This window comes from Solanum lycopersicum, chromosome 10 (genome assembly GCF_036512215.1).
Source record: "Solanum lycopersicum chromosome 10, SLM_r2.1".
Taxonomy (NCBI): domain Eukaryota; kingdom Viridiplantae; phylum Streptophyta; class Magnoliopsida; order Solanales; family Solanaceae; genus Solanum; species Solanum lycopersicum.
In genome coordinates, this window is record NC_090809.1 from 57331305 (window position 1) to 57344903 (window position 13599).

The following is a 13599-nucleotide window of genomic DNA, read 5'->3' on the forward strand; positions in this document are numbered from 1 at the left end:
GTATTTCATAATGTATTAATCAATAACATGCAAAATGAATGAAACTTTTACTAAAAGTGTATTAAACAAATATTAAAATTGAATTAGAAGAGATAATTAAGCATGACTAAAAAAACATCACTAATTAACCAGTCAATGATCTATATAGTGAATTTAAACATATATAAATAATGAATTAAACAAGTAATCTAATAGTAACAAATCAACAAATAAATTGCAAAATGAATTAAACTTGTATTACACAAATATTAAAGTTGAATTAGAAGAAAGAATCAAGCATAAATAAAGGACGTAATTAATAAAAGATCACATTGGTCTATAGAAGTGAATTAAACTTGTATTAACAATGAACTAAACAAGTAATCCAATAGTAACAAATCAACCAATAAACTTCAAAATGAATTAAATTTGCATCAAAAGTATATTATATAATTAGAGTTGAATCAGAAGAGAAAATTAAGAATGATTGAAAAAACTGAATTAAACTTGTATTATTCATGAATAAAACATGAATTATATATGTCTTATAAATTATTTTGATTTGTATCACTACGAACATGAGTAGTGTTTGCAATATATATTAAAAATGTATTATTCATGAATAAAATTTATATTATATGTCTTGTAATTATTTTAAATTATAGAACTAAAAAAATGAGTGACGACTACAATATGTATTAAAAATGTATTGTTCATGAATAAAATTTATATTATATGTCTTGTAATTATTTTAAATTATAGAACTAAAAAAATGAGTGACGACTATAATATGTATTAAAAATGTCTTGTTTGTGTCTTATAAATGTATTATTAGTGTGTTACCTAAAATATTTTTGTTGGTATCACTAAGAAAGAAGTGAAGTGTGCAATATGTTTATAAATGTACTATTCATAATAAAACCTATACTATATATATCTTATAAATTATTTTGATTTGTATCTTAAAGAAAAAGCGCGATGTTTGCAATTTTTATTACAAATGTATTGTGCCTATGTTATAAATGTGTTACTCAAATTATTTTAATACAAGTTTAATACAATTATGAAATATAACTAATACAACTTTAATGCAATTGCCATACAGTTTTGTAAACTTCATCTTTTTCGAGTTTTAATTTAATATTTCTTCTAAAATCATTTGTATAAACTTAACCAAGCCTTGTTAAAATTGAGATTCAATTATTTGCAGGAATAACTTATCGAAACAATAAATTCGTAAAATTCAAATAATGAATTCAAAATTTGAATCTTTACAATGATCATCAATGGTGAACTTTTGCTGCTGTGATTTTAGAAATTTAAAATTTCTGCTTGAAAATATAATTTTATACAAATATTTTGTCTTTCTGTTCCTCTACTGTCCTGATTTTAAAAAAATAGTGAAATGTGTATAAAAATTAATTTGAGGAGAGTTATTTAAAAAAAAAATTCAATAAAAAGAAGAATGAAAAGAGGAAGAGGAGGAGAAAGATAAGAATGACGGAAAGAGAAGAAGAAGAATTTTAAAAAAAAGAAGCAAAGGAGGAAAAGAAACAAGGGCACAAAAGCGAAGCGATGATACATTTTCTCATTAAATTTTTTTCTTATGATCAGTAAGAAAAATTATATTATCACAGATGGTAAATATTTTCTTGACATAGCATATTTATGTGATTTATCCTAACATAAATGTGTTCAACTATTAATTGATGACATAAATAAGTCTTTTTTAATAGTTTAATGATATATTTAAGTTTTCCCCCTTCTTTTTATGATATTTTGTTCAAACTTTAAAGATGAAAAAGAATTCCTTAATTTAAGGTAAACTAATAATTTGTTATAGGATTCACTTAGGAATTATAGTTATCTCTTCAAGTTCTTAAATGTTGTTATGGAAAAAAAAGAACTTCTATTTTGTAATATAGAATAAATACAATATCATGTATGTAGTTAAGTTTTAAGAACGATCACATAACAGATATAAATATGAAATTTCAAATTTCGTAGTTAGAAGTCTACATATTTAACATGTGAAGTTCAAATCTCGTAAAAATGATTATTTTTTTAAAAAATTAAATAAAAAAGTTATCAATAAACATTAATTTCAAACTTTAAATTTTGTATTCAATAAAAAGGGTCAACAAAGTGAAAATACTTAAGCATATGGTACAAATTTAAAGAGGAAATTAATTTAAAGAGAGGACAAATAGGAGAGGACAAGAGAAATAAATTTTCATGTTGTTAATTGTCTGGCAAGGAGGGCCACACTACGGTTAGTCGTTAAATTATGAAACCACCAACGGTTTTGGTGAGAGAAAATGACAAAAATACCCCTCTTACAAACGAGGATAGATTTAAAATAATCTCTTAAATATGCACGTTATAGTTTTGACTTTTTGAATTTTGTTAAAAGTTAACACTGTCGGTTAGATTGGAGGGAAAAAGTAACGAGTAACTGAAAAGATATAAAAAAGTATATATAACAGAAGTTACACTTTATGAAGTTCTTTTACTACACGCTAGAACTAAATATATAAATAAATAAATAATAGCAAAAATTATAAAATTAGACTTTTAAATGTAAGTTTCACTATTTTTCTTTGTTTCTTTTATTGTTCACATCAAATCTAATTGATAAAGTTTGATAAATAATTAATGAAAATTAAAAAATATTATATTTTGATGAGAGTAAAAAATCAAGATTATTCATTACACACTTAAGAGACTATTTTGAATGTATCATCCAACATAAGAGCCACTTGATTATTAATGCAATAATATTTATATTTATGTAATTATGTTGTAATATTTTTTTCTAAAATAATATAAATAAATGAAGGACCTTTCATAGAATGACATTATTATAGATAATTCTTACTAACTGATTATCTCTGAGATTCTTTTTTTTAAAAAACTTTTTCAAGATTTTTCACAGATTTAGTTGTTTCCAAAAATAACTTTAATTTAATTTATGCCAAGCACAACTATTCCCAAATATCATTTCACCTTAATATTAAATTTTATTTTTAATCATAATAAAATGTGATCAACCGCTTATTATATTTTCACATGCGAATGTTAAAGCCACACAAAATAATTATTCATCAAAAATAAAATTGAAAAGTAAAAGATAAACATTATTTCTATTTTAAATTTTGTATTCAATTAAAAGGGCAAATAAGAGTAAAAAATGAGAATGCTTAAGCATAATGTACAAGCTTGAATAGGAAATTTTTCTTTAAAGAGATTACAAATTTTCTTGTTATTAGTTGTCTGGCAAACTCAAAGGACGTGGTATAAACTGCCGTTTGATTGTGAAAATAGTTTATTTTCACTTTATTTGAAATTGTTGAAGTTATACTTAAAGTTGAAGTGGCATATAAATATATAATTAATTTATTTTTAATGAATAATGTTATAAGATTATCTTCGATATGAGATATTTTAAGCTGATAGAGTACCTCAATTTCGCATAAAATAAAATTTGTGGTAACAAATCACTTATAGAAAATGTTATTAACGATAATTTTTCTCGTTGGACTTTATTAATAAAATAATGTCTAATAAGTTACTGCGAATTACATTTATTCTAGTTTTAAAAAATTTCAAAAAACATATTATTAAGTGAATTGGTTCAAATGATATTCTCGCTAGTTCATACTAATTGTACTTTTTTTCTTTTAGCCTTTTTTGAATATTAAAAACTAAAGTAAATTGTTGTTGTTCCATACTCAAGGAAGTTGTTGAATCCCCCCCCAACCCCTTCCATTTTTACTCTTTACTTACATTTTCTAGATAATAAGTTCAAGAGAGTTAATTACTCATATTTTTATCGTACTTTAAATTATTTATATACTCAAATATTAGAACGAATCTTATTGAATTTTTCAAGGGAGCGCAAATCCGTGTAAATCCCATACTACTTTGTCTTGAACTAGAACTCAAAAATCACAACACATAGCATTCAAAACAAGCCCCCTAATGTCATACAAAAGAGCCGTAGGAATTGCTTAGCCTCATGAAAAATTTATAACTCTCGAGGAGGTTCTACCATGTCAAAAGACTCGAGCTTTAACCTTAGCTAATTATAACTAAGAAATCACTCATTTCGCTTGACGAGAGAATAACTAAAAAACCAACATAAGTATAATGTCCAAATTTCTGTCCTAAATTTTTTCTTATTATTTAACAATCCACTAAATATGAATCGAAAAAAAGATAAATTACTTTAATAAAAAATTCTAAAACGTCTCACTTCACGATCTCGCGGGTAAGAACCATGGTTGTGTGTTAAGTAAATATTTTAGAGTGAGCATGGTTCGGTTCAGCACGCGCATACAGCTTTATTGAATTTTTTAGTATATTAGAGAGACTGGCCCCTGACTGAGCGAGTATGTGTACCACTGTTTCTTTGGCCTTTATCTCCCTTTTACAGCAGCACAAATACCCATCAAAGTTGGTATCACACTATCTACTTCTCCTGCTAATTGCAAATACAGAGAGAGAGAGAGAAAAACTACCCAAACGTGCGCTGTAAAGAGCTCTTTTTGACTCTCTGTTTTAGTGTAGAAAAGGGTAAAGTGTTGAATTTGGGAGGGAGGGAGGGAGAGGGGTGCTAATGTGAAGAATGAGACTAGACCTAAGAACAGATAAAGAAGCAGATGGGCAATTGTGGTACTAGAGAAGAATCTGCTGTTGTCTCCAATGCTCATCATCAAGGTTTCTTTTTCTTTTTTTCTCAGATCTGTTTCATTTTTACTAGTTATTTGACTAATTGGAGAAATACCCATATTCTACTTTTTGTGTTATGATCCTCTTTAGTGATTTTGTACTGAAAAGGTTCAATCTTGAACAACAATGTTTGAACTAAAATGGGGTTTTGATACTTTTTGTGTTATGATCCTCTATAATGATTTTGTGCTGAAACGGTTCAATCTTGAACTGTAATTTGAACAACGGTGTATGAACTCAAATGGGGTTTTGATTACTTTTTGATTTTTGTGTTTTTTTGATGGGCAGTCCAGCAGCAGCAGGGGTTATCGTTGGGAAGCAGGATAGGTATTGATTCAAAGAAACATAGTCATAGTCGTTCTACATCAGATCTGAGTGATCCTTCGACTCCGAGAAACTTAGAGGATTTTAGAAAGAATGCTGTACTGTATACTCATATAATTGCATTTACTCTTTTTGAGCTGGAGACAATTACTAAAAGCTTCCGATCTGATTATATACTTGGTGAGGGTGGTTTTGGAACTGTTTACAAGGGCTACATTGATGAGAATGTTCGTGTTGGACTTAAGTCTTTGCCGGTTGCTGTCAAAGTACTTAACAAAGAGGGGCTTCAAGGTCACCGTGAGTGGCTTACTGAGGTCAACTTTCTTGGACAGCTTAGGCATTCTAATCTTGTCAAGTTGATCGGGTATTGCTGTGAGGATGACCATCGTTTGCTCGTTTATGAGTTCATGTTTAGAGGAAGCCTTGAGAATCATCTCTTCCGAAGTATGTGTCCTCTTGTTGTCCCTCTTGTTTTGTTGCATCATCTTGTGGTTAACTTGATGTTTTTTGATTTCTGCTATTCTTATTGAATAAGATGCCACATTTTTTTAAATATTACTACGATAGCTTTAGGTGTGTGAGAGAGTGAGAATCTCAAGTACATGTTATATTTGCTTAGCCTGCTGCATATTGGCTTCTGCTGACTCACTGCAATGCTGACATAGTTGTTGTCTCATATGTACCTTCGCCTCTAAGGTCATTACTTTTGTCACCTTAGAATTAATTGCCTATAAACAGTTATATCGTGTCATAAACAACTCCACGGATTATCAGATCAAAACAGGGATGAAATTTACAACTCAAGGAACAACTTTTAGCGAATTACCCTCCTCCCTCAAAATAAAAAATAAAAATAATAATGGGTCTGCTCATCTTCATCAGTCCGTGTGTAAAACCGTCAAGTTTGAGCTTCATGATGCAGCAGGCCTAATTCACTAAAATTCATGCTGGAATGACAAAGTTGGAAACTTGTGTCCTTGTAGAGGTACATTTTTGAGTCGGCTTGATCTTTTAGTGTTGTACCAACGGTTTCACCTGTTGTAGTCGAGCTTTTTACCACTCAGAAAATGATGCAGCTCCTAAGAGATATTAGTAGTAGATGAACTTTGTAAACTTTGAGGTGTTAATCTAAATTTTCCTGGCTTAGTTGTATATTATTGGAATCACATTACTAGGTTTACTAGCCTTCTATTTAATGTTACAGAAATGCTAGATTCAGCCATGCACCTAGTTGAAGAATCTTGTGTTGAGAATGATATTTAGCTCTATGAATAATGCTGTAAAATAGGAGAAGTGGTGCTAATGATTGTATATGCTCCTTTGTTTGGTGAACATGTTTGTCTTTTGTGATTGGTGCTTCAAATCACTGATACTTCAGCCTTAGTAACTAATCTTCTTTGCTTCAAGCTGATGAATCATGATATTAAATTCTTACTGCGTAAAAAGAAATAAGTGTTGGGTTTGCTAAGTTGTGGTATTTCTTGAGGCTTTCAGGGGCTACTGTGTCATTATCTTGGGCTACAAGAATGATGATTGCTCTTGGAGCAGCTAAAGGGCTTGCATTCCTTCACAATGCAGAAAGACCAGTTATCTATCGTGATTTCAAGACCTCAAATATATTATTGGATTCTGTAAGTCATGTTTCCAGGACTTGTATTATGTAACTCACTTGATTTCCTCTGGTTTTACCTTTTCTTGTTTGACTTTGTCTTGATTGGAATAACATGAGATTGGTGGGAATTGCAGGATTATACGGCCAAACTATCTGATTTCGGGCTTGCAAAAGCAGGGCCACAAGGTGATGAGACCCATGTATCCACTCGTGTGATGGGTACCTATGGTTATGCAGCTCCAGAATATGTTATGACCGGTATGTACCTGCTCCCCCTCTCCCAAAAATAGGTCTTGACTGATCTGTTATCATGCATTTGTTTGATTCTTCAGTTCCGACTTAAAACTACAGTACTCTAAACAATTCAAAGTCCGGAAAAAGAAAAAAGTAAGAGTTGATAGCAATACTCAATCTGTCTTCTGTATATTTTTAAGCCAAATTTGGAGGCAAAATTGAGAATCACTGTAGAAGTATCTATTTGATGTTTGGCGTACCTGAGACAAGTTGTAATATGTTTTGGACACAGGACACCTTACTGCAAGAAGCGACGTGTACAGTTTTGGTGTAGTACTCCTAGAACTATTGACGGGAAGGAAGTCTGTTGACAAGACCAGACCAAGCAAGGAACAGAATCTAGTTGACTGGGCTCGGCCAAAACTTAACGATAAGAGAAAAATGCTGCAGATTATAGACCCTAGATTAGATAACCAATATTCAGTGAGGGCAGCTCAAAAAGCTTGCAGTTTGGCATACTATTGCCTGAGCCAAAACCCCAAAGCAAGACCCTTGATGAGTGACGTAGTTGAAACTTTAGAGCCACTACAATCCAGCGGTGGCAGTACAAATGAAGCCTCATCAACTGGAACAGCTGTTCGATTTGCCATAGGAAAGGTCCCAGATTACAGAACACACCACCGTTATGGTAGCTCTCTTGGTACTGCAGCTGGTTGTCGGTCTCCCAACCCAAACTGTTCCCCAGGTGGCCCTGCAGCATGCCGTGTTAGATAAGGAACACGACATAACTGAATGTAGCTTTGGGTGTACTGCTGTTCTATACTTTTGGATGTAAATTGCAGGAGAAAGTATAGTCTTTTAAGCTTGTTGTGGTTCTTAAATGGGCAAATCTGTACCAGGTGAAGAGCAATTAGCTGACACAGCTTTTGCTTCTTCCCTTTTTTTCCCTCCATTGTTGCCTCATCGAAGAATTGAATGTGTGTTTGAGTAAGTAATAGTACTAGTTTGATTTTGCATTTATCGATACATATATATCATTCCGCGATGAAAGTAGAGGTGGATGTGTAAATCCCACATTTGTGAAAACTGACTATGCAGGTGTGGTATAAACACTTCTGTAAGTTTCTCAGTTCCATGTTTTGGCTCGAAATATCAATGACTGGTCCAACAACTTGAAGTTAGAGTACCATATCATTTTTCCATTTTTTGATACCCTAGAAATTCCCTGGTAGACATACAAGTCCTACGTGAGAAAGTAATGAGAAAATTCACCAAACACCCTTGTAATATGACTCAAATATACTCTATGTATTTTGAAATCAAACACTTTCTTTCTACCCAGTGTTATCAGTGGAAAAAAATGAAAAAGGTGAAATATATTATTATTATTTTACTAAAGTTGGAATTGCTTTATTTTGAAAAAAATACTGTTCTTAAACTTTAGTTGGATACTTCTTAAAATTAAGCTAATCTAGTCATTTTGGGGTTGTTTGGTTTAAAGCAAGGTTAAAGAAGATATTTTTAGTGCAAGAATTGCATAATATATAGATATTATAAAGAAAGCTAAGGATATAATAATAATAATAAGAAGACAAGAAGTATAAGATAGAGGAGAAAAATTTTCTTATTCAAGCATGTCTTCCAAATGGTGAGTGATTCTTTATTTATAGTGTTGAAATATCACTCCAAAAGTCATCTAATTAACATAGACATAGTTATCTTGGAAGTTCTTATCACCTTGGAAGCACCTATACATGGATCCATTTAATAGTGGATAAATCTAATAAATAATCCACATATACTATACAATGGATTTACAACACTCCCCTTTGGATATCCATAGATTATGTGTCTCGTTAAAATCTTACTAGGAAAAACTCAGTGGAAAAAAGCCTGGTGAAGGAAAAAGAGTACACACATCTCATAATATGCTTTGAATGTTGCCTTATTAAAAACCTTACCAGGAAAACCCAACTTGGGACAAAATCATAGTTAAGAAAAAGAGTACAACGCGTATTTCACTCTCCCTGATGAAAACTTTACTTAATATCTCGGAGACGGCGCATTCCAATCTTGTATCTCAACTTCTCAAACGTTTGACGTTGGCAATGCCTTAGTGAATAAATAAAATCAGCAAGATTATCACTTGAACGAATTTGTTGAACTTCTATCTCACCATTTTAATGAAGATCATGCGTGGAAAGAACTTTGGTGAAATATGCTTTGTCCGGTCTCTTTTGATGTATCCTCCTTTCAATTGAGCTATACATGCAGCATTATCTTCATACATTGTGGTTGATATATTCTTTTTCAAAAATCACACATTTCATGAATATATTGGATCATTGATCTCAACCAGACACACTCTCGACTAACTTCATGGATGACTATTATTTCTGCATGAATTTGAAGAAATGGCTACCAACGTTTGCTTCATTGATCGCCAAGATATTGCCGTGTCTCCAAATGTAATCAAATAGCCTGTTTGTGATCGAGCTTTATGCGGATAAGATAAATACCCCGCATCTGCATAACCAATCAGTTCTGACTTGGATTCATTGGAATAGAATAAACACATGTCCATGGTCCCCCGAAGATATCGAAGTATGTGTTTAACACCTTTTTAATGTCTTTTTGTTGGGGAGGAACTGAATCTTGCCAGTAGACTTACTGCAAAACAGATATCTGGTCGAGTATTGTTAGCAATGTACATTAGTGCACCGACTGCACTAAGGTAAGGAGTTTCATCACCAAGAAGTTCTTCATCCTTCTCTTGAGGTCAAAATGGATCTGTATTGATGTCAAACGATCTTACCACCATTGGAATACTCAATGCATGTGAATTATCCATGTAAAAACGCTTTAATATCTTTTCAGTGTACGTTGATGGATGAACAAGTATTCCATTTGACAAATTCTCAATCTGTAGACCAAGACAAAATTTTGTCTTGCCGAGATCTTTCATTTCAAATTCTCTTTTTAGACACTCAACAACTTCTAAAAGTTCTTTACGAGTGTCAATGATGTTCAAATCATCAACATACACAACTATTTTAACAAATTCAGATTTCGAGTGTTTAACAAAAATGCAGGGACAAATCAGATCATTTTTGTACCCTTTCGTTAATAAATATTTATTTAAATGATTGCACCACATCCTCCCTGACTGTTTCAATCCATACAACGATTTCTAAAATTTTATTGAACAAGTTTCTCTTGAATCTTTGTATGCTTTAGGTATTTTGAATACTATGGGAATTTTCATAAAAATATCGTGGTCTAAGGAGACATATAAATAGGTTGTGACAACATCCATTAGACGCATTTTAAGCTTTTCATGAACTGCCAGATTTATGAGATATCTGAAGGTGATGGCATCTACCACAGGAGAATATGTCTCCATATAATCAATGACAGGTCTTTAAGAAAAAACTTGACCAACGAGTCAGCCTTTATATCTCACGACTTCATCTTTCTCATTTCTTTTTCGTACAAAAATTCATTTGTACCCCACTGGCTTGATACCTTCAGGTCTTCGGACTATTGGTTCAAAAACTTCACGTTTTTCTAATGAAACCAATTCTGCTTGAATTGCATCCTTTCATTTTGGCCAATCATTTCTCTGTCTACATCCGTGAACAAATTTTGGCTCAAAATCTTCATCTTATTGCATTATATCAATAGCAACATTATAGACAAATATGTTGTCAATCACAACGTTATTTCGGTTTCACAACTTTCTCGTCGAGACATAATTCATTGAAATTTCATTCTTTTAAGAAGTTTGAACCTTCTCAGATATTTCATTATGTATTATGACTTAGGTCTCATCTTGAGAAATTTCTTTCTACCAATGATCATCTTTATCGTTTATTCCTTTTCTCCTTTGAGGATTTTTATCCTTGGAACCAATTGATCTACCACGCTTCAAATGTGTTCTAAACTCATTTTCCTTAACCAATTTGTTCCGTCGAGATATCAACTCGAATTGGAGCATTAGTAGCTGGAATATGCGATTTAGTAATCCTTGGAAGATTAGTAAATGCATCTGACACTGTTTTACAATGTTCTGCAAATAAATTATTCTTTGAACTTCTTGCTCACAATGGTTTGTTCGAGGATCTAGATGAGATAGAGATGATGATATTTCAATATATCTCTTTTTCGAACGACTTATATTCTCCCCCTAATGTTGGATATACTGATTCATCAAAATGACAATCAACAAATCTTGCATAAAATAAATGTCTAGTCATAGGCTCCAAATATTTTATGTTTGAAGGAGATTCATACCCAACATATATTCCCAACCTTCTTTGGGGCCCCACCTTTGTGCGTTGTGATGGAGCAATTGGGACATACATCGCACATCCAAAAATTCTAAGATGGGAAATGTTTGGCTCTTGATGAAAACTCAATTGTAATTGGGAGAATTCATGATAATTGGTCGGCCTTATGTGCACAAGTGTTACTGCATGCAAAATAGCATGCCCCCACATAGACAGAGATAATTTTGTTCTCATTAGTAATAATCTAGCTATCAATTGCAGAAGTTTAATCAATGATTCTGCTAGACCGATCTGAGTGTGAATGTCGCGCTCCATTTTCACAAAAAATGGGTTTTGTGCACTACCTAACAACTCTTTTGGGATTTCGAGTTTGGAGTCGCCACCTAACGAATTAAGGCGCGTTAGGGCAACTATCTAACCTAACTAAGTCTAACTAAGATCAACGAGCCAGAGATTAGGGTAAGGGTTCAAATTACCTCGAGGGGAAGGTGTTAGGCACCCCTCGAGGTCCACAAGTGTGGGTCCCGACCGTATCTCATGCAATCTATGTGGGGGTTACAATTAGCAATCGAGGTCACTTCATTTATTAATTTATTTAATCTTGCTAAGTGATAACAAATATAAAAAAACAATTAATACTATTTTATTATTTTTTCATTAATTCGAGCATGCAAGACTAGGTGATAACAATAAACAATCAAGTTTTATTTTTATTTAAGCATATGAGACTATGTTATAAACAAAATTTACAAATATTAAGAAATTAATATGTGCGAAAGTAAAGTTTAAAAATTAGTAGGAATTTTTATTTTTTTTAAAAATGTTTGTTTCTTTATAGGGATGATGCCATGATATTGTTGATCGCGCTCCTCCACCATAGAAACAATTTTGATTTGAGGTCGGTCTTGAAAAAAAAGTTTATGATTTAAAAGATTTAGTTTGCATATAGGCACATAAACATTTACATATAAATACACATAATTTCTTTTGAAATTCATGGGTAGGTGGTACTTTCCGGGACGCGTCGGTTTAATTTTAAAAATTGGAAGTAGACCTCATAGTTCCTTCGACTTTCCCACTAACGATAGGTTAGAAGATAGTGCTTATAATTTATTTCAAAAAATAAACAATGTCATAATCAATCCAAATTTTTAAAGGATGATTGAATAATGACTCTTAAGAAAATTATGTTGCAAAACTTTGTAAGTAAGGAAAGAAAACTAGTAGAACATTAAGGTGGTAAATTTATTAAATGCAAAGGTTTTGATATGAAATATTCAAAAGCCAAGTAGTTTGTTAAATGCATGAAATGATTTTAATTTAGTATCATTATTATTTTTTAATAACATAACATATTGCATCATGAATGCGGGAATCTTCAAGAAGACAAATAAGATTACTAATTAAATAATATTAACTAATTTTAGGGGAGGGCACAAATATGCACAAACAAATTTTATTTTTTATGGATATGTTAAAAGTTATTTACAAGCCTATAGACATGAATTTCTAGGTGTTCAAAAAAAGTAACACATATATGCATAATTTTGTGAATCTAAATGATATGAACAAATTAATCCTTAGGCATGGTTTCTACGTGACAAGACAATGCTAAAAGTTATAACATTTTTAAAACACCTAATCAGCCTACTAAATTATTAGGATTTGATTTTAACATTCAAAAATTAATGAAATCTAGTTATTCTTTTTAAGACTTATTAACAAAAACGTCAAGCAAATTGAAAATTGGTTAGATTATAAAACCTACAAACAATAATTCTAGGTGATTAAAGACAAACCTATAGGTATGATTTCTAACTTTTTTTTTAAAAAAATTTACAATGAACAAGTAGGCATGTAAATCCCCCTCCCTTAGACGATCCCCCAAATAAATTTATATATATGATCTTTAGAGTTACAAATGTTACAACATTCGAATAAATAAAATAAGAAAGAAAAAATATAGATTCAAATAAGCAAATAAATCTTTCTTCATGGTTAATCTTCAACTTGAACTTCAAGTTTGAAACCTGTCAAAGCAATCAAATAACTACACAAGTAATCACACTTATTAGTCAAGGTGAGACATTATGCAATTATTTAACAACTTATACATAACAAAGGAATAGAACAATGAGCTCACACAAATGTCTGAATACAAAAATAATTTGAATGTTAATTCTGAATACTAACCGGTTAAGTAGATTAGGAATGGTATCAATGGAAAACAAGTTGATCCACCCTTTACTCAAACAAAAGCAAATAGCGAAGAGCACTTGAATGTTTTACTGAAATCTTAATGTATTCAGAGTAGCAAGAGAGCAATGAGAGAATGAAGAGTGATGAGAGAACTTGTGATTGAGAGTGAATGATTATATGAGTTTATGAAATAATGAAAGGAGGGGGTCTTATTTATATAGCAAAGAGGGG

At 31.5% G+C, this 13599-nt stretch overlaps 1 protein-coding gene across 1 annotated transcript; it reads left to right on the forward strand.

The window, feature by feature from the left end:
- Positions 1 to 4368: 4368 nt before the first annotated feature.
- On the forward strand, positions 4369 to 7906 carry LOC101256046 (probable serine/threonine-protein kinase PBL8). The gene is made up of 5 exons (XM_004248967.5): positions 4369 to 4698; positions 4999 to 5478; positions 6529 to 6665; positions 6781 to 6904; positions 7173 to 7906. Exons 1-5 carry the CDS (start codon positions 4641 to 4643, stop codon positions 7652 to 7654), a joined length of 1281 nt encoding a protein of 426 aa, XP_004249015.1. The 5' UTR covers positions 4369 to 4640; the 3' UTR covers positions 7655 to 7906.
- Positions 7907 to 13599: the final 5693 nt, after the last annotated feature.